This window comes from Dipteris shenzhenensis, chromosome 10 (genome assembly GCF_047967505.1).
Source record: "Dipteris shenzhenensis isolate YYH24624 ecotype China chromosome 10, Dip_SZ_1.0, whole genome shotgun sequence".
Lineage (NCBI taxonomy): Eukaryota > Viridiplantae > Streptophyta > Polypodiopsida > Gleicheniales > Dipteridaceae > Dipteris > Dipteris shenzhenensis.
In genome coordinates, this window is record NC_141605.1 from 40,118,998 (window position 1) to 40,140,702 (window position 21,705).

Consider the following 21,705-nt stretch of genomic DNA (forward strand, 5'->3'; position numbering starts at 1 on the left):
CTCTCACGCATCCCCACACAGCCAATCACATCAACAACCCAAGCATGGGAAGTTATAGGTCAGAAACGATCCATCCTCATATCTCTTGCTGAAAGCATCAAGTCTTCTCATCGCCTACCCTTCTTAGGGAATCACGATTTCCAAACACGTAGCAACCGAGAAAGAGCACACAGCCTATGGACTTCTATTTCTTCCACAACTCTCCCAATCATGAGTCACATCATCAACCAACGATTCAGCCCATACATGAATCAGATTTGCAAGAGCAATCTCAAAAAGCATACCCGGAAGACATCTTTTCTGCATACCTCGCGTTCAATTCAATCGTGATAGGACGGCTCTGATACCAGATAACACGACCCGGCAGGATCTGATCCTATCACTGACCTAGAATCTCGTCCTCAATACAACCAGAATCATAGCGCAGGTGCCTTGATCCTCCCGACCACCCCCGAGCACGTGGGCTATAGCTCGACTCATCCATAGGCCCGTATCTAACCCAGGCGTCCCATACCACCTAAACCCGTCCAGAGGACCTTCGATACACCACCTATGATCCGCCATGTAGATGGCTAGAGTCCCGGCCTGGGTCCAAGTTCCATCCATCAGTTGAGGAGCGCTCAACTGATCTACACAATAGCACTGGTCCTCCCTCTATATAGAAGGAAACCTGCTATAGATAGCACAATGCTATGAATAGCTCCCTCCATATAAAGCGAGCACTATATATGAATCAATCTCTATATATAGCAATCTCGGCTAAAAATAGCCATCTAGCCCTATGCTATCCCGTAACCCACGTTAACTTGCTATCCAACCCTAGGTACACCATGCACATGACACAGACTCTAATGTTGAGAGCCTTGCTGGCTCTCTAGTGCTGCTCCATGAGGGTAGCCGAAATAGTCACCCTTGCGGGTTCCCTTTTGGCCATGTCAACCCATCTGGAAGTCTCCTCAATTATAGATTGCATGCTTGCAATGTGTGCCTCAACAACCGCGGTGCTCCTTGGGACTATGTGTATGGTTGTGACCTCTTGCTGGAGCTGCGAGATATCGTGTTTGAGTCCTTGAATGAGACCAGCCTGCTCCCGAATGGTGCAAGCCTGTTCCTGTATGATGCGGCTTTGCTCCTGGTTGAAGCAGACCTGCTCCTATGTGAAGCGTGTCAGCTTCATCTCGCGCTTACGGATACTGTGTACCTCCATGAGCAAGGTCTCCCAGGCCTCTGGTGTGTCAGCCCGTCCGTGTCCTAGCTGAAACTGGAATGGATGTGACATAAAAGTATGGTGATGAGGCCGGAAGTTGGGCGATGATTGGGTGAGCTGGGTGAGGTACATAGATGATAGTGGCATGGATGAGGCGATCCCAATGGGATGTGGGAGCGTAGGCTGACTGAGAGGGAGAGGGGAGAGAAAGGTCAAGTGTAATGTGGAGCAGTGTATGATACCTCTGAAGTAGGTGTCATAATTAGTGCGAGAGCTATAACGGGGGAGGAGGGGACAGATGAGGACTGTGACAACCTCCCTATCCCAGAGGAAAGGGAGGGGGCCGATGTGATGGGTATGTCACTGTCTGTCATCTGATAGTAACCGTGGCTGGAGATATAGATGCTGGAACTGGAACTGAAACTGAAGCGGGAGTGGGAGCTGGAACTGGAACTGAAACTAAAGCTGAAGCAGGGGCTAAGGTAGAAGCAGAGACTTAGGCTGAAGTTGAAGCTAAGGTGGATCCCGCCTTTGCCTTGCCGTCAACCCCAAGTCCACTCCGGTTGTAGCGTGTGTTCACATCCTCGAGTTTTAGTTGTGTTGGCTGTTTTTTTTTTTTTTTTGTCGTCTTTCTTGGATTTGTCCGTCTCCTTATCACCTTTGCCCATTTTCTCGGACTGACTTCGATTCCTTTTGCACAGGTCCTAGTGCGGGAGATGGAGTGGGAGCGGGAGTACGAGGTACCCCCCCATTGTTGGGTACAACTGTAATCAAGGATGATTGCTCTTGCTAAGATCTACAAAAAGACATCTGTCCTAACACTCCTTTAGTCTTGGTGTCTTGGAGGGCTTCAGTGGCTGGTTGGAGTGTGCAAAAGACCTCCCTTTATATAGGGGAGGAGGGGGCTAGAGCCTCCCAAAACTGACCAAAACATACATACTTCTGTCCACTAAACCTTTGTCCTCCTCAGATGGGGGCTCACAGTTGGCCAGTGACCAATCCTCTAACAATAGCACCCTCTGCTCCAGCTCTGAGTCTTTGCCTAAATTACATTAGCTACTGCTCTGAGGTGAAGCAGATGCATAAGCAACTGACTGTGCCAAGAAGCTGTGATGAGCTGCAGAAGGGGTCCAAACTAGGGTCTCCAGCTTTATGGTTCCATTCTTTGACCTGCAGGAGACTATGGACAATCTGACTGCCCAAAGCAGACCTATGATATTTGTCTCTTCTTGAACCTGATTGTCCTCTGTAATTGACAGCTTGATAACACACCTAGTGCCGTTCGACAGTGCAAGATAACCAGCAACTCCAGCTGCCGTCTTTGGCCCTATAGATGCACTTTTCAACCTGCAAATACCTACCTTTCCTCTACCATTGTTGCAGGAGACTTTGGAGCAAGTACCTCATTTTCTAGCCTCCAATTGCATGCCATCAAGTTAATTCAAGTGCACAACCTCTATTATTTGCAAGGCAATGCATTGCACGTTCTTAAAGAATTCTTTGATGAGAACTTAGTTTACACAAGCTCTTAGAATGCGAGTGCAATACCCGGTGAGTTTAGGCTCATCTACACCAATCCTCACGTAGTGTGGAATGTATAAGGTCAAGCTGGGTATGATCAATGCGAAATTTGAATATGTGGAGCAAGTAACTTCATGACTCCAATCGTGATGGGGAAATTCAATTTTGCAAATATTGCAATTAAGACTAGTATCAAATGTCTAGCAGGGGATTGTGGTACTTTGTGAAGCTTCAATGCAAGGCCTTTATTTTAAGATCTGCCTCACTTTTTGTGAATCATTGATTTCTCCATGGTTGGAAATGCTTCTTCCAGTTAAGGATGTGTTTCAATGTATGATACCCTAGCATGATCTCCCTTTAAAAAAAAGGCTATGGTTCTAGGCGTACCAGAGAGGGTTGCAGAATAGATAGGGCTTGCATGCCAGTAAAAGACTTGATAGTAGTCAAGCACTATTTCTAATTGTAGATACAAGTTGTTTTCTGCAGCTTTTTGTCGACTCCATGGTTAGTTACAGGTCTTTAAAACACGTTTGAAAATTTTGCAGATTTACATATTATTGTACAAGGAGGTTGCTTTGGCTTTGAAAATAAATAGCATGTATTCCAAGCGCCGGCTACTTAGTATCCATGAAAATGTGAAGGTTCTACGATTTCCTGATCATTTCTCATCGGGTGTGTACTTGTGGTATGTATTTGGCCGAATATCAGAAATACTTAAGCTATTTTCTCCATCCTGTCATGCTTTGAAGAAGATGTATAATGTATGCATATGCATTTGAAGCAAGCATCTGAAACTGTTTGCTTCCTCTTGTTCAAATGATAGGTCTCACCATGAGAAGATTGTTATTGTGGACCATCAGGTCTGTTTCCTTGGTGGCCTTGATCTATGCTTTGGGAGGTATGATACTCCAGAGCATAGGGTTGATGACTCTTCAACCACATCGTGGCCGGGCAAGGATTATTATAATCCAAGGTATATTGTCAAGTGAATTATATTTTGAGGATGTTTCCATTTCTTTCTCTTTTATTGAAGAAATAGAGATAACTATCTGTTTTTGTTAATGAAAGAGAGTCGGAGCCCAACTCATGGGAGGATACTATGAAGGATGAACTTGATCGTCAGAAGTACCCGAGGATGCCTTGGCATGATGTGCAATGTGCCATATGGGGCCCAGCATGTCGTGATGTGGCAAGACATTTTGTCCAACGATGGAACTATGCCAAGGTTTGAACTATAGTTTTCCAGGTCTTGTCATTGGCACTCTTAATTGTGTTGTAAGCTAAGCTATGTTTTTGTGTGTCCTGTTTTCAGCGGAGCAAAGCGCCTAATGAAGCAGGAATTCCTTTACTGCTTCCCCATCATCACATGGTCCTACCACATTATGTTTCGAATGCTGAAGCGGTGGACATACCGATAAAGGAAGAGGATTCACAAGCAGGCTCACATGACCAGCAAACTATGTCTACCCGATCATCTTTTCAGGATATTCCACTACTATTCCCACAAGAAGATGAAGGAAGGGAAGCAAACCACAGGCAGTTAGCTGAAACAAGTTCAACTAGTCGGGATTGCACAGATGGTTTGAGTAATTCAAGATCTCTAAATAGGGTTCCCCCCTCAGTCCACAATGGTAAAGCCAGAAGCAATGCACCACACCTGCCGATGGGTGATGACCAAGGTACATGTGAAGGAGAGCTCCCGAGTTCAAATGGGTTAGTGGCTCTCCCAAATGGTTTTCATGATGAATGGTGGCAAAACCAAGAGAGGGAGGGACAAGTCTCTTCTGAAGGTGAAGCTGGCCAGGTTGGCCCACGTGTGAGATGCTCGTGCCAGGTCTGCAAATATGTGCCCTTGTCTTGCATCTCTTATCGTTCATTATTTGTAATTCAGATTCCAGGATGTTTCGCCATGCCAGTTGTAAGGGACACATTCTCACTATATGCAGCTGCATATAGTGATCATATTTGCTTTAAAATAGATATTATAACATCATGGTACACAAACTTCAGTCTTGTTTCAAAAGTTTGGCTTTTAAGGGCTTGTGGCAAGGCAGGTAAAGAAATATGTTGACAACAGGTGCGATGAAAGATGAGAATGTATATTCTTGGTAGTCTTGCAAGCAGTAGTATCATGATAGATCCAACAGACCCACAATCCATGCACAATGATTAACTGGTTCTAGAGTAGAGTTCTTATGTTTACTGGGAAAGACTTAAATGAAATACTCTTGTCTATGTGGCAAATGTAGCTTGGATGAAGTGAATGTGGACTAGTTTTGCTAGCTTCTCTTTTATTGCTGGACTTTGTCACAGCTCGATTTGTCCTTCATTTGTGGACTGTTGATAGAAACTCAGGGCGAAGAACTTTATAGAATGGTATGCTCAGGTGTGTGGGTGGGTGGGTGTGTGTGTGTGTGTGTGGGACTCTTCATTCTCTAGATTCATTGGCCCGTCCTTTGAGGCTATCTCACATTACAGTACCTTCCTTTATAAATTTTTGCTGACCCCACCTTGGGTTTCTGATAAGGCAAATTGCCTTTGGCGTATGAATTGCCTGGCAAAGTGGTAGAGGAGGGCAGCTTTTGGCACATAGACATATTGCTCCGGCTGTTTGTCATAGATGTTTGGCTCCACAAGAATCTGTGCCTTATCTCCTTTGGCATTGTCCATACACCCGTGACTTCTTGTGTCTTCTTTGGCAGCGTTTGAGAGCTAAATTTCCTACTTGGACCTTTGGGAAGCATTTCTGGCTTTTTGGGATGCACCCACGCAGAAAGGGGGTTAAGTTGTTTTCCATTTGGGTTCTTTACTGGGCACTTGCGACTTTATGGAAGGATAGAAATCATAGTCTTTGGTGATCCAACCTTTTCCCCTTTCCCTTTCTTTCAACACTCTCTTCAGCAATCTTTCTTTGATTGTCTGCAGTCTCATTACATAGATCACAGTGTATACTTGTCATATACTGAGATCTTCCGCTGATATACTTTTCAGCTCCCTATTCAGGGGAAGCTACTGTCTAATATAAAGTATCCAAATTTTCAACCCCCCCCCCCCAAAAAAAAAAAAGTGTGTACGGATAGTAGTGCATGTGGGAGAGCATATGTCTATTTGATATTCTACACCCATCATTAAGCATTGTGGTGTGGGTGGGGATGCCATAGTCAATATCCTTGCTATGCGTGATGGAGTTATGGTTTTCAACCTTATCGGTAATTGCCATGATGTTAAAACTAAAGTGTGCTCGTTCAAGTTTGGAGGATGAGTGTGGCATGTTCGTGGACTCATATATATTTATATGAATGAATGAATAAACACATAAATAAATATGTTAGCTCTCCCAGCAAATTAGTATTTGCAAAGCAGAAACATATTATAGGTTATGTTCCTATCAGTTAGCTTTGAAAACACTCCTGCATATACTAGCCTTGTACAATGTTTGTATTGTAGACCCTTGAATTGTTATTGAACCTGATAGCTCGACCTCTCTTAGTTCTCTCCTTTTGGGTTTTTCTCCTTTGCTATGTTCTTTCAAAGGTATGGATTAAATTTAGGACTTTAGAACAACAAAAATCTGAATTTGTATGATTGGATATATTCTAGTCTTACAAAGGTATATTTTCTCCTTTTCTATTCTTTCAGTCTTGACTTTTGATGGGAGCCGGCTTACCAGGCCATGGGCTGCCCAAGGATTTTTGAACATTGTATTAGCTAATTAGCATCTTATAAAGATGTTATCTTCTACAAGTTGGCTGTAACTTGTATGTTGGCACACAATGATCCAAATTTGTGGCATCAACGATTTGGACATTTTCAATTTGTGCTGTGCAAATGTTGCTGGATCGGGACATAATCCAAGGACTCCCACCTATTAGGACTTATGTGAAGAATATATTTAGATGAAACAGTGCATGGATCTGGTTTCCAAGATCCGGCCATACAGGCAAAGAAACCATTGCAATTTGTGCACATTGACATAGCGGGCTGCATGACAGACATGATATCACTTGCAGGCTGTGAGTACTTTGTTACCTCCATAGATGACTACACTCACAAGGTGTTTGCCTATTTGATGAAGAGGGTGTTTGAAGTACAGGGTAAATCTCAAGAGTTCAAGATGCTTGCAGAAGCTCAGCGTGGTTGTCCAATCAAATGCATTGGATTCTACAATGGGAGAGAATGTGTCTCCATAAACATTTTTGGCCTGCCGCAACATCTATGCCACACCATCTAGGGTTGTGGAAACCCTGGTGCACCCTCTACACGTGCTCTCTCTTTCCAAATTCAATGAAAGCTGACTGCTTTCTCCCTCTCTTTGCTTCCCATTGCTCCACCTTTCACCTCAACATGTTATTGGAACATATATAATCAATCTAAGGCTGAAACTGGTGGAAAAGAGTAGCTTCCGAAGCTTTTTATTGATCCAAAATTGAAGTAGCCAGCAAAGAGAGCATTTGCAATTGGTCAAGACAACTCTTTGGAGCATTTTCTGCCGAAACTGAGATTTTTTTTGCAGTTTCTCCTTCAGTTTTGCTCTTCCTTAGAATGCTTTGCCATATGTGCAGAGCTGAGCGTTGGATAAATAAGGTCAATACCCTGCTTGACACCTACATCAAGTTGGGTGTAGAACGTGCCATGTGGGCACATGATAAGGATGTCATATAGTTAAGGGGGTTGAGAGAGGTTGCCACGTGGACAGCAACAACAGATCCTTCTTTGTATTGTTTTAGGGTATCCTATTGGGCCACCCTGGTCATGCTGGCTGAGACAATAGCAGCCATGCTGGCTGCTGTCCAGGGCTGTTTAGGTCCTGGTACAAGCCTATGTGATCTGTAAGTGGGGCTGGAACATGACCAGCAAGAGGGGCCTGCAAGCCAGGGCCTTATATAGGATTTGGATCAGATTGCCAATTAGCAATAGAGTTGCAGATAGAACAGGGTTGGCAGTATACAGGCTGAGGTTGGAAGTATACGGAATGCAGTCGGCAGTCCTGCATATGGATCAGGCCAGTGGCGGACTGCCACGTGGCAGAGTCGGCCAACATATGCACCCAACATATGCACAGATTGTCAGCCCAGTCTGTGGACAAGTTGACAGAAGCAGCAATCTGGTTGGCCAGATCTGCAGACTGGTCGGCTAGACAGGAAGGTATTCTAAAAAGGTCCCCCCTGGGGGGGCATCCGGCATCCATCAGCCAGCAGCTCTCACTTATATAGGGCACCACCTGGTACATACCTATACAGCTCGTGGGAGAGTACGTGTGTGTACATGAGGGTGCGATCAGAGGAGCTCAACCAAGAGCAGCTTCTAAAGCCTACATGAGGCACAGGTTGATCTAGGAGGAAGTTACATCAGCAGGTTCAGCAAAAAAAGCCTGATTTTGGTGCCCTACCTCAGCATACTTGGTTGTACTTGGATTTGACATCTCTGTATCAGAGAAATGCTCTCTGTCTACGTGTGTGCTGGTGTTGAAGCAAGATAAAGTGGATGCAGTATCCTGGCACATCTTCTGCACTAGATGTCTCGTGTTCTCAGTTGGTGATTGCAACGACATTGATGTATCTACATACTGTTTTAGCTCTGCTATGCTATAGACAAGTGTGGGTTTGTTTCCAACACTGAGGTCGCGTGCAACATGCAAGCTTAAAAGTAAGTAGAAACTCTAGGCATTTTTCAAACATGTGGACTTGGAAACAATAGAATTTTAACAAATTGCAAAGGGCAGAATGACTATCTGAGGACGGCAAGCAATTGAGATTGGTGACACGAAAGCACTGGAAGACATCCCAGAGATAGTAGAGGAGGAAGACATGGAGAACATTGAAGACCATGGAGAGGTAGACATGGAGGATTACGGAGGTCGCGTGCAACATGCAAGTTTAAAAGTAAGTAGAAACTCTAGGCATTTTTCAAACATGTGGACTTGGAAACAATAGAATTTTAACAAATTGCAAAGGGCAGAATGACTATCTGAGGACGGCAAGCAATTGAGATTGGTGACACGAAAGCACTGGAAGACATCCCAGAGATAGTAGAGGAGGAAGACATGGAGAACATTGAAGACCATGGAGAGGTAGACATGGAGGATTACGGAAGGCACTTATCCCAACCGTTGGTTCGGCTGTTTGCAAGAACTACAATTGGTTTTCTAGCATGACATTGAGGATTATGGAGACACAAGAAGAGTGGTTGAATATAATCTTGCAGCATTTCTTCGAGAGTGAAACCAGCCTCAAGCCCAACAACAGGGAGGTAAAACAACTAACCAGCCAAAAGCCTTCACGGGAAAATATTCAGCAAATACTTAAAACACAGATTGGGAGAGCTAGAGTGCTCGCACTCAAATACAAGGACACAGACTAGCCCCAAAGCTTTGGCGCCCCTTTCGGTATTTCTATATTAACTAGAGAGTCCAACAAATAGGTTACACAATGAGTTCAATCCCGCTTGCATTCAATGTTCTTCCCACTCTCAGAAGGCATCAATATCTCAAACATTAGCCTTGTTGGGCTCTTCTCTCACCCCCAAATGACCATAGGCATCCATATCAATGCAAACACCTGCATAAAACCTGGGAGCTGTTACTAGCAGCCCAAACAATGGGTGAAAGAATGACTGATCTACCCACAATTCTCATAAGCAAGAACTTAAAATGCAAGCATACACGGTGATCCACTCTCCCAACTAGGCTTCTCCAAAACAGCTTACAACTCAAGTGCCAATTCACAAGAGCGCAACCAACTTGTCCTAGTCAACCTGAGGGCATTCAACTAAGCTCACACACGAGCTCGTGCAACTCAGCATCACTGGTGCCTTATCCCACCTGGAATTCGGCATAACTTGCTCGTGCACAAGTCCCAAGGCCAACCACACCAGCTACAACTGCGTTGAGAGCATCTGTACGTGAGAATCAGCAGCCCTGCAGTCCGTACTAATTGTACGGACTGTTTCGTAATCTGTTTTGTAGTTCGTACCACTTTTACAGACTGTTACGTACAGTCCTGTACACTTGTACATTCCGTACAGTCAGCTGGCCATACTTGCAACCTGTACCATGGCGCCCAAGCTTTCCCCTTCTCCGTATGTCATAAAAGGTCTCTCCCCAAACTCATGACTCCCGTCTTTAGCCCGTTGGCCAACCCACATTGTTCCCAAAATTCCTTTCCTTTTTGGTTAGCATGGGCATGCCACATGGCAGCCCACGTTTTGGCTTGCTCCCAAGGCCTTTAATTTGCCCCTAGGCCCTATGGGGTCAAACCAATGACCAACTTAAAATCTAGTTTGCCCCTTGCCCCTTATAGTGGGACCAAACCAATGGCGAACTTAGATTTCTAAGGTTCTTTGGCCCCTCTTGGGCCTAAACCTCTCATTTACCCCCAAGGCACAATTCCCTAGGGAGAAAACTTGCACATCCACACCTTGTGGCCTTGCCAACTAGATTTCCAGGGTCGTGCCCACATGCAAGTACAAAACTTACTCCCTTGTGACATACCCCTCTTGAAACATGGCAAGCGATCTTGATTGCATTTGGATGTTACAAGGATATGCAGTAACTGAAACACATGTGAATATACCATCATGAAAGCATGTATTACCATTTGAGACATCATATATGATTGTTCAGAACCTAGGATAGCAATCCATATAAATTGCAAAAACCCACTCATAGCGATTAGTAGACTGATTATAGAAGTCCCAAGGCAGATATACTGTTAGCAAGCAATACCTCGGGTGAAACATACAATGTCACCAAGCGACCTCTAGATATCTGAGCCTTTCTATGGAAAAGGGACAGAGGAGGTACTATCCCTCTCTTGAGCATCAGGCAATGCTTCAGACATATGCTCTGCTGATCCTGAAGTAGCCACAACCGAAGTCCGCTCAAGCTGAAAAGCATCTAGATAGAGCTATAATAATTGAGGTGTATTTGCCAGATCATCCTCTTTCAGCCACTTTGCATGCAATGAAGAATAATTTCTGAATTTCACCAAGTAGCGGTGGGAAACTCTACCTCTGATCATCCTTCTCTTATGTGCCAAAATATGCTTTGGAACTAGGATCTCATCTAGCTCCTCAACCTGTGGTTGCATCTCAACAGGCATATCCTCTGGCACATCACCCTTGAAAAGCTTAAAGGGACTCACATGAAAAGCATTGTGAATCCTCCAAAGATCCGGTAGCTTCAACCTGTAAGCTACATCACTAATTTGCTAACATATGATGGAAAATTCCTACAAAAGCATCCATCTCTTGTCACAAAGTTGGCCAAAGAAAGTTTCAACTGCTGTCACTAGAGCATCAGTACATCAATGGCATGCACACTCAGCCTAAACTGCTTGTAACACTAGAGACAACCATGCATCTGAAGGAATCCCTCTTTGAGAGTATAATCCAAATGCTGCTGTCCATCAGACAACTAATCATAGAGCCTTGCAGAATTCCCATCCTTTGCATATTAGTCCTTCATTGCATCCAACTTAGGACTCAACGCATATGCTTCTCAGACAACCTAGTCTAAGTGAGGAAAATATGTGAAGGTCTGGTGATCTGTTTGCACAGTGAAATCAGCCCCTAGCAAGTAATGCTCCCACGTAGAAAGAGCATGAGCCACAGACAGCAACTCTTTCTCATATACTTGCAAATTTCTTTCAGCATCCTGCAACATTCTACTCTCATAGGAAACAACCCTTCCATTCAGTGGACAACAAAAGCCTGACCAATATTGCCATTACCCATAACAGGGTTTGCCATACCAGCCAACAGGGTTTGCCATACCTTTCCCAATACTTGCCATACCAAACATGCTTACAGGAGCTCCCATTGTGCTATGCATTCTAGGCTGAAAACCAATAGGGCGATCTCCAAGCATTCCTTGACTATTCCCAACTTGGCCAGCCACTTCTTGAACCACAAAACCACCACGATTGCCACTATGTGACATACTTGCTGAATTCTCCTTGCTGCAATTCAATGACAGTGAGCAATACTTGCACCGGAGACGACCACAGGCTCACCTCCTTAAAGAAGATGGTGATGTCCCGGCAACTAAACCATGAAATCGGCCTCAAGGCCAATAGTAGTACTAAGCCCTAAGTACAACATAGTCATGTCGATGGTCGACTATATATCAATCTCAACATCATCATTAACAGCAGCAAGGGGGAGAGAGAGAGAGAGAGAGAAAGAAAGAAAGAAAGAAAGTTTATTAAAGTCTTCGGAAGACCGATGGGTCTATGAGACTGTGAAAATCTTGATATAACAAGCTGTGGTAGTGGAGCTACTAAACGAGCATCCATACCAATGCAAAATGCAAAAATATAGAATGGCAGTACTAAGTCCTAAGTACAACATAGTCATGTCGATGGTCGACTATATATCAATCTCAGCATCGTCATCAATATCATCATCATCATCGGCAGCAGCAAGATATCAAGATGGATGAGGCAGTGGAGGCATGAAGTCGGCAATAGAGTGCTGTCAGCCACTCAGAGGTGTGGTCCTGCACGGCTCCGACTCTAAACAAGGAGGGGATGTCCCCAAGTGTGATCTGTGTGTCGACCTTCTGTCTGAGCTGTTGGGTCACAAGGTCCGGGTCACGGTCATGTCGAGGCCTCGTCTCGTGGGGGTCCATGTGATCTAGCTGAAAGAGAGAGAGAGAGGGGCTAGGGAGTGAAGAAGTGGTACACAAATGTAGAAACTATGAAGACTTTCATTCATTCATCAAGTATATCAAGATAAGTGAAGTACAAGCCTTATATAGGCTACTCACTCACACACTAGCACCTAGTGCATATGGGTTAAGTCCCATGATGACATATGGCACTCACACAAACTAGTACTAGATCACCTAGTACTACACACCAACACACTCTTTGACTATGATATCTCCAACACCTCCCTTTAGAGCAAAGAGTGTGAGACCCAATACACAAAGAGTAGACCGATCCCCCCTCCACCGCAATACTGCAAAGAGCAAGACCAACTATCCATTACCTCCCGTGTGATAGTGAGACTTCACAATCAACTTGCGACCGGTAAGGGCAAACCTGTTAGAATTATTAATATATTCTAGGCAGTGGCCAATGTAATGTAATAAGTGAGTTAGGGGCACTTTTCCCTCTTAGAGGCTTTTTGCCCTAACCATGGTCTAATCACTAACCGTAGTTAGTGATTAGATAGGGTTTTGTCACTTAGACAAAACCCTTATCTCTTTCCTTGTACTCACACTTCAATCACTTCAGTTTAGTACACTTCGGGAGTGAACTACGTTCAGCTCACTCTCCATCTTGCTCACTCTTGCTCTCTTGCATTTTCTCACATTTGGTATCAGAGCACTTCCTTTTTGGACCTGCTCCCTACTCCTTGCTCTTCTCCTCTAGCTCCCGCATTTCAGCTCCATCGCCAAGCTTCAGCTCTCGGACGCCTGTACACTCCATTGCGTCCGTACAGTCCGCACAACTGTACATCCCATCCGTACACCTGCGCATTCTGTCCGTACAATCTGTATGACTGTATGGATTTTCGTACCTGCGCACCAGTTCGTCCATACAGCCGCCATACAGCCGTACAGCTGTAGTTCATCGTATAGCCATACAAATTTTCATTCACCATACAACCGTACGCCTGCGCCGTCCGTACAATCGTACGGACTGGTAGTCCGGACATTTCGTACATTTGCTTTTGTACATTCCGTCCGTACACTGTACGGATTCCATACAGTTATGTACTTGTAGATTTTTTTGCAGGCTGAAGGTGTCCGGTGTCCGTCATTTGTAGGCAGGGTTCATTTGCAAGCTCACTAGTGCATTCAGCCATTGTTTGGCTTCGCTTTTGGGAGCTATCGCAGACATTGCAGTAGATCTGCAAGTTTTGGAGAATTTTGGGGCTTTTGCACTTGCATGCAATCTAGCAGTGAAATTTGGGGCTTTTGCAGGCAGAGTGCAATTTGTGCAACATTTGGGGCTTTCAAATCATTTGCCCTCTTCTGTATGAAATTTCCCGCAAGAAATTGGAGCTTTTGCTTTTGGGTTGCAATTTTGCAGGTAAAAGAGCATTTTGGAAGCTTGCAAGCAGTTCTGGACTCAGTACGAGTCAATTTGCATACTTTTGCCATTTTTTGCAGATTCTATTTGCAGATTTTTGGGCATTCAACAGAGCATTGAGGTGCATTTTGAGCCTTTGATAGGCTGTGACTTTATTTGTCACTGTGGGCAGATTTTCTTTGCAGATTTTACTTGTGCATTAGACATCCTAGAAAGGGATTTTACTTCGTCAGTTTGCTGTGTTTTTTGAGATTATCTGGTGAAAATGGCTCAGAACAACCCCAATGAGGTGTTCGGAGTTCTCACACAAGATGATAAGTTGGATGGCACCAACTACTCCTTGTGGAGTTTCATGGTTCACAATATCTTGATTGGCAGACATCTTTGGGATTATGTCAATGGAGATGAAGCAAGACTAGATACAATGGCTACACCTACCACTCCTATAGCTGGAGGCAGGGCTAGAGGTGCAAATGCAGCACAAGTAGTTGGAGTAGCTGCTCCAGGAGCCCCCACAGCAGAGTAGAAAAGATGGGACTTTAGAGATGCACAAGCTCTTTCAATGATCAAGAGGTTCATTATACCTCACATTCGGTCATGCAAGACATCTATGGCAGCTTGGAAGATACTAGAGAGTATGTTTGCAGCAAGAAATGATGCCAGAGTTTCCTTAAGCGAGAGCTTTTCCATACGCATATGGATGAGGGAGATTCCATGAATTCTCACCTCACAAAAGCTTCAGGATTTGAGGAAACAGTTGGTGAATATTGATGAAGTCAGATGATCACCACCACTTTGAATTCTCTTCCTGAGTCCTATCTCGGTTTCCACACCTCACTGAATTTATCATTGAGGAGGGGCAGCAATCCTCTCTCTTTTCAGGAGTTAGTAGGACTTCTGTTGCAAGAGGAGCAGACTCGCAGAAATATGGCAACCCGGGCTGGTGAGCATGCCATGCTTTCCAAGTTCATTCCCAAGGGTAAAGGGCAATAAAAGCCACATGCCAATCACCCACACATCAGCATAAAGCTGATTCAGGACACCCCCCTTATAAGGCAAAGGGTGATGTAGATAAGTAGAAAAAGAAGGGCATTTGTCATTATTGCAAGAAGCCAGGTCATTATATTGGAGAATGCAAGAAGCGCATAGCCAACGAGAAGAAAAGGGATTCCGGTATGGCTGTGTCAGATGCATCAGCTCCACATTCTCATGATGGGGGAGATGTTACAGCCAACTTTGTGGAAGAGCACTATGCCTTTCTGTCTTGCACTTCAAATTTTTCAGTGGGTAGTTCAGATGCTACAGCCACTAATGATGATGACCCTTATGCTTTTTTGACTTGCAGCTATGATCCTTCAAAGGATGCATGCTCTCTCAGTGTCAATGAGACACTGAATACTTGGTATTTTGATAGCGGTGCTTTAAAGCACATCACTTCCAAGAAGAGTCTTTTTGCATCTCTGCACCCACCACCTACCAAAAAGAAGGTGACTTGTGCAAATAATTCTTCTTATTCAGTGTGTGGAGTGGGAGACATTATTCTCACATCCACTAATGGATCAGATTTCAGAATTTTAGATGTACTCTATGTGCCAGGCATAAAGAAGAATTTGCTTTCAGTGTCCTCACTCAATAGAGGAGGATTTCAGGTTGTTTTTGATGATTTTTAGTAGTCAAAGACAAAGAGAATGACTATGCTTTGATGTTGTCTGGCACTTTGTATTGGGGTCTTTTTCAGCTTGATTTATATGAAAAAAGATCCGATCTTGCATTATCAGTTAGCACTCCCACTGCTGCGATGCAGAATGCGGAGTTATGGCATGCCAGGTATGGGCACATGAGCTATGGCAGCTTAATGACACTTCAGAGGCATGATATGGTTGATTTATTGCCTCCTTTAGAGTCGCCTCCTCCTCATGCATGTGAAGGTTGCATCCTTGGCAAGATGCATAGACTTCCTTTCAAGAAGGATGCTGCAGTGAAAGCTACACGTAAATTACAGCTTATTCATAGTGATGTCTGCGGTTGGGGGTTCTCTCTATTTTGTTACATTCATAGATGACTTCACCAACTACACTTGGGTAAAACACATCTTTAGATATTTGCAAGGCACAAAGTCTTTTGGCTTGATGTTTCCCAGGGGGGGTGACTTGTAGATGCATGCTTACAGTGATTCAGATTGGGTTGGAGACTATGATACCAGGCAGTCCACTAGTGGTAATTGTTTCTTTTTGGGCAACGTTTGCATTTCTTGGCTAAGCAAGAAGCAATCTGCAATGGCTACTTCCTCATGTGAAGCTGAGTACATTGCAGCTTTCATAGTGACAGTTGAGTGTGTTTGGCTGCGACGTTTGTTCGGTGATCTTCGTCTCATATTGGAAGGTCCTTCTCCTATTCTCACTGATAGTCAGAGTGCTATTGCTGTGTTTCATGCTCGCACGAAGCACATTGAGGTTCATTATCATTATGTCAGAGAGAAGTTGCATGCAGGGGAGATTAGTATGATCTATGTGTCAACACATGACAGTGTTGCAGACATCTTCACCAAAGCACTTCCATGTGAGAAGTTTGAGGCATTTCGCAGTGCCCTAAACTTATCTCCTTTTGGTGATTGATCACTACCTTGTACACCACATTGGCACTGCAGGGGGGGTGTTAGAATTATTAATATATTCTAGGCAGTGGCCAATGTAATGTAATAGGTGAGTTAGGGGCACTTTTCCCTCTTAGAGGTTTTTTCGCCTAATCTCTAACTACGGTTAGTGATTAGATAGGGTTTTGTGACTTAGACAAAACCCTTATCTCTTTCCTTATACTCACACTTCAGTCACTTCAGTTTAGTACACTTCGGGAGTGAACTACGTTCAGCTCACTCTCCATCTTGCTCACTCTTGCTCTCTTGCATTTTCTCACAAAACCATCACTCATCATCTTCCCTTACTCTGAACTGGATGGTCAATACCATCAACCAAAGTAAAAGACAATACATTCTTTTTTGGGGAACAACCCAAGGCAGAGGACCTCTTATTGACTCCAAATACATTTAATTTAAAGGGACAACTCAAGGCTGAGAACCTTTATTGGACTCAACTCAAACACATAGCATAGGGGTCTAGAAAGCCCAACCGTGGTCAAATGGATCCTCGTCGTCAAGAGAGAGGCCGTGAACCTCTGCTGGAGCTGCATATATCTCCTCAGCCAGAAGATTGGCATGATGCTTCTCTTGTTCCTGTGCTTTCTTCTTGAAGCAATGGGCTTCAATGTGTCCTTTCCTCTTGCAAAACCTGCAAATAATATTCTTGTTGGTCTTCCATTTGCTTACGGAAGCACGTGCATGATCAACAGGAGAGGCAAGAGCGGCTTCCTTATTATGACGGTCCTTCTTAATAAGGAGTGCCACCATATTATCAAACATGGTAGTGGCAAGACGAAGGATCTCAAGAGTGTGCTCAAAGTGAGAAATTCCATGCATACTCTTCATAAGGATGGCCATCTTATCTTCATCATTAGGGACACATTTCAAACTTGAGAGTTGTTGAACAAGAGATTGAAACCGGGCTAGATCATAAAATTTGAGCTTCAAAAAGACTTTAGAGTTGGTGATTTTTCAAAATGCATAAACAGGTCCGAAATATGCAAGACGGTTGATGTAGATGGCTAGGCGATAGCTGTAGATGCTCCAGATGCAAAGGCGGGTCTTGAAATCTGTAAGGCTGCCCAGCAAGGCACTCCGAATTGCTGCAGCAAATCACCAAGCTGAAAGTCAGCTGGTATTTGTATGTTGGAGTGCTGGAAATTGCTTGGAGGTGGCTCTGTTGAAGGCGACTATGCAGCAACAGCACATGAAACCCTAAATTCGGCAATAGAAGGCTTCAAAAAGATCTCAAGAGTCCACACATGCAGACATCTCTTGCCGGATGTGCTGACCAGCTATCCGAGAGGCTACCAAGGGCCCAGCTACAGCTCCAAGAGGGCTTGAATGAAGGCGGCAGGCTGTGGAGGCACTAAATAGATGCAAGTGGCTGAAGGAAGGTGGTAGCTAGTGGCAAAATGAACCGGATGACTAAGAAGGAGGCGTTTGAACAGAGTTAGGGTTAGGGCTTGAAGAGGGTGATGACGTGGTAGGGCAGCTATGGCTAGGTCAGGTCGGGCTGGCTTTGATACCATGTTAGAAACATGGTGAGAGAGAGAGAGAGAGAGAGAGATAGAGAGAGAGACTAGGGAGTGAAGAAGTGGTACACAAATGTAGAAACCATGAGGCTTTTATTCATTCATCAAGTATATCAAGATAAGTGAAGTACAAGCCTTATATAGGCTACTCATTCACACACTAGCACCTAGTGCATATGGGATAAGTCCCATGATGACACGTGGCGCTCACACATAGACTAGTACTAGATCACCTAGTACAACACACCAACACACTCTTTGATTATGATATCTCCAACAACAAGTGCGTTGAGAGCGTCTGTACGTGAGAATCATGGGATCATGCCTTGCCTTGCAGTCCGTACTAACTGTACGAACTATTCCATATCTGTTTTGCAGTTTGTACCACCTATACGGATTGTCTCGTACGCATGTACGGACTGTTCTGTACAATCCCATACGCCAATTCCCTTGCTAGCTGGCCGTACCTACAACTCATACCATGGCACCAAAGCTTTTCCCTCCTCCGCATGTTTTTTTCTCTTGCGTGAAGAAGGTCTCTTCCCAAGCTCATGGCTCCCGTCGGCTAGCCCACATTGTTCCAAAACTTCCTTTCCTTTTTGGTTAGCATGGGCATCCCACATGGCAGCCCACGTTTTGGTTTGCCCCCAAGGCCTTGAAATTTCCCCCAGGTCCTATAGGGTCAAACCAATGACAAACTTAAAATCTAGTTTGCCCCTTGTCCCTTCTAGTGGGACCAAACGAATGGCCAACTTAGATTTCTAAGGTTCTTTGACCCCTCTTGGGCCTAAACCTCTCATTTACCCCCAAGGCACAATTCCCTAGGGAGAAAACTTGCACATCCACACCCCGTGGCCTTGCCAACTAGATTTCCAGGGTCATGCCCACATGCAAGTATAGAACTCACACCCTCGGGACAGAGAGCTTGATTCACACATTCAATCTGCCCAGCGGTCTTGGGATGGTAAGGGAAACTAAAGAGCTAGGTAGTTCTTAAGGACTGAAAGAGTGATGCTAGTGAACTTAGGAGCTTGATTCGTAATGATATGCTTGGGTAGACCATGTATACGGAAAATATGGAAGTATAGATGCTCCCTCCCCATCTCTGAGTCCCCAAATGAGGGAGGTGCACCAGAGTAGGTTAGGAGTCATGTGGGCAGTAGGAGAGACTACCACATGGGCAGGTCTAACTAAGAAGACAAGGCTGCCACATGGTATAAATGCAATCTTTTCTTTGTGAAGAGGTACATGCATGTGCACCAAAAGGTGTGTGCATGAAGATTTGTGTAACCCTTGAAAGGGCATGTCTATATTTAGTAATTGTCTCTTGTGAAGTTTTATGCCCCATGGGATGTTTGGTCAAAAGGGCATACCCTTTCACAAATGTCTATCTACAAATCCATCCATAATCAATGGTAGGATAGACAAACCCCCTACCACCCCTTGTGTTTTCCATGCACCACTCAGGTCATCTACAAGAATCCTGCGTCCCTACCACTCTTCATGACCTGGGGCTCAAGTGTTTTATGAGAGACACAACTCTTTTTGGGCTCTTCCGGTTTGACGACATATAATTGAGTCATGGACCATGGTCTTTGGATGGTGTTCCCGGCTCTGCTTACAGACTTGCATATGATTCACTGGATACTTTCTGGGATATTTTTGCGATTATCTCAGAGTGGCATATTTAGAGATTCCGATGCATAGTCTTTAGATGGCTCCTTGGTCCACCCTTCATAGTGGACAGATAGGGTACACACCTTGATGGCCATCTAGGCGAGCATATAAGAGTCAGCCACTCCACTCCCTGAGAAAAACAATTGTCCTGGCAGAAGCAGCCCGGGAACCCCATTTTTCTCGAAGTCCTCTACAAGGTTGAGGTGGCACTGTCACAACCTTGGATGTTTTCTAGCTCTCTTGGATGAGGATGTTATTTTTCCTCTTAGGGTGTTTGGCTTCTCAAGCTTTGAATGATGAGAATACTCCTTCCATGAATTTGGTCTTGGAGTTTCTTTCATACTTAATAGAAGTCCTTTCTTTGAAAAATTTAAGAAATAGTGTTGTTACAACCAATTCCTTGCAGTTTTGATCTCCTGAATTCAATTTTCATTCAAATTTCTTCAATTGATGCATTGATGTGGAGTGGAGCTTTGAACATAAAATTCAGGTTTGGGCTTTGTTTTGCAGGTTTTGAGAAGTGTTGGTTTATGGTCAGCTGGCACCAGTCAGCCAGAAGAAACGAGCATTCATACAGCTTATTGTGCACTTATCAACAAAGCGGAACATTTTGTATACATCGAGGTAAGGTATTGTGGCTACTTGAAAACGATGAGTTTCAACCACTAGCTTAGAAGGAGTTATCCTCTTTCTTGGATTAAGCAGATTATTAGAAATATCAAATAAGACATTTCGTACACTTTGATAGTCTGAGTTATGAAAGGTACCAATAAACTTCAAGACATCTCTTAATAAAGACTAGGTTGATTTGGGGTTGTATAAGTAGAAAGAAAGAAAGAAAGAACTTTTATTAGAGTCTTTGGAAGACTGATGGGTCTATGAGACTGAAAGAAAACCTGATACAAATCACAATAAGGGTGGAGCTACTGAAACAAGCATCATCATCTGTGCTGAATCCTAAGTCTAATCATACATAATCAAATACATCTGGATGTAACAATGAAAAGAAAAGGACTGGAGCGAAGCGGAATCCTCCGTATGTCATGTCGCCCTGACTGGTGCATAGCCGGTGATGGGACGCTAGCGCCCGTTAAGGGGTGCCATGCATCTCGGTCTCCTGGACGAGGCTCGATGCAAGACCAGAGCCACCGTGACTCCTGTGGGACGTATCCTGGGTCCAAACAATGACGAGAGGTTCCTCAGAGTGATCTGTGTGTCCCCTCGATGTCTCGTGTGTCGTGCTACCGTCGTTCGGTCGGGGTCTCTGTCACGTCTGCGGCTAGAGGCTGGACGATCAATGTCACTCGATGGGAAGAACTCTGTGATCCTGCTCTAAGAGGTGTTTGATGATGTGGCCAAGCCCCGTCGCTTGAGTAAGTACTCTTTGTGTCGGACCCCCTCGTGAATGAAGGCCACGAGGCATCTCTGATTTGGGTAGGCGAGGAATTTGGAAAGGAGCCGGGAGCGGTCTCTGAAGAGGCAGTGGCAGTGACCTCGGATCTCGTAGTACACTGGGCACTTGAAAATAAAATGCTCCTCCGACTCAACCTCCTAACAGTCACACAATATGCATAAGCAATGCTCCCTAGGAATCCCCTCTGCTCTGCCGCTCTCTATGCGGAGGCAGTGTGATGATACCCGAAACTGTCTGATGGAGATCCGTAGTGAGTGAGGCATATGAAGCTCAGTGTACCCGATGGTGTGATGAATCCCTCCTTTGAAATACGAAGACAGTAATCTCTGTAGAAACTCAGCTTCACTGGAAGCTCCCTCGGCTCCAACCAGGTCCTAAAGGTGTGTAGCTACAGGAGATCCTCTTGAATGACCTGGTTGGTGTGTGGACCGATCGGGATGGTGGCTGGGAGTACCGGAGGGGCATCTAAATTATACTGAAAAGGAGGTATCCTATTGATGTGGAACCCTTGTCACAAACCATCTGTGAGTCCGTGCATACCAACATCGCTCGTCTCCCTCTACTGCCAACCTCATGGAGGAATCGAGAGCCAACCATGGCAACCTTTGTCTCCTTGATGTGCAGTCCCCATATGATCTAAGCTGGTGTAGATATGTGATGGTCTAAAAGGTTGCATT

General features: G+C 44.6%; 1 protein-coding gene across 2 annotated transcripts in view; it reads left to right on the forward strand.

Moving 5' to 3' along the window:
- Positions 1 to 21,705, forward strand: part of PLDP1 (phospholipase D P1) — a 117,588-nt gene that overhangs the window by 71,125 nt on the left and 24,758 nt on the right. For both annotated transcript variants that reach the window (XM_087380233.1, XM_087380234.1), the window contains exons 9-13: positions 3,274 to 3,413; positions 3,552 to 3,701; positions 3,797 to 3,953; positions 4,041 to 4,562; positions 20,125 to 20,238. In XM_087380233.1, coding sequence (XP_087236359.1) covers positions 3,274 to 3,413; positions 3,552 to 3,701; positions 3,797 to 3,953; positions 4,041 to 4,562; positions 20,125 to 20,238 — 1,083 coding nt within the window. The remainder of the gene's footprint in view (positions 1 to 3,273; positions 3,414 to 3,551; positions 3,702 to 3,796; positions 3,954 to 4,040; positions 4,563 to 20,124; positions 20,239 to 21,705) is intronic.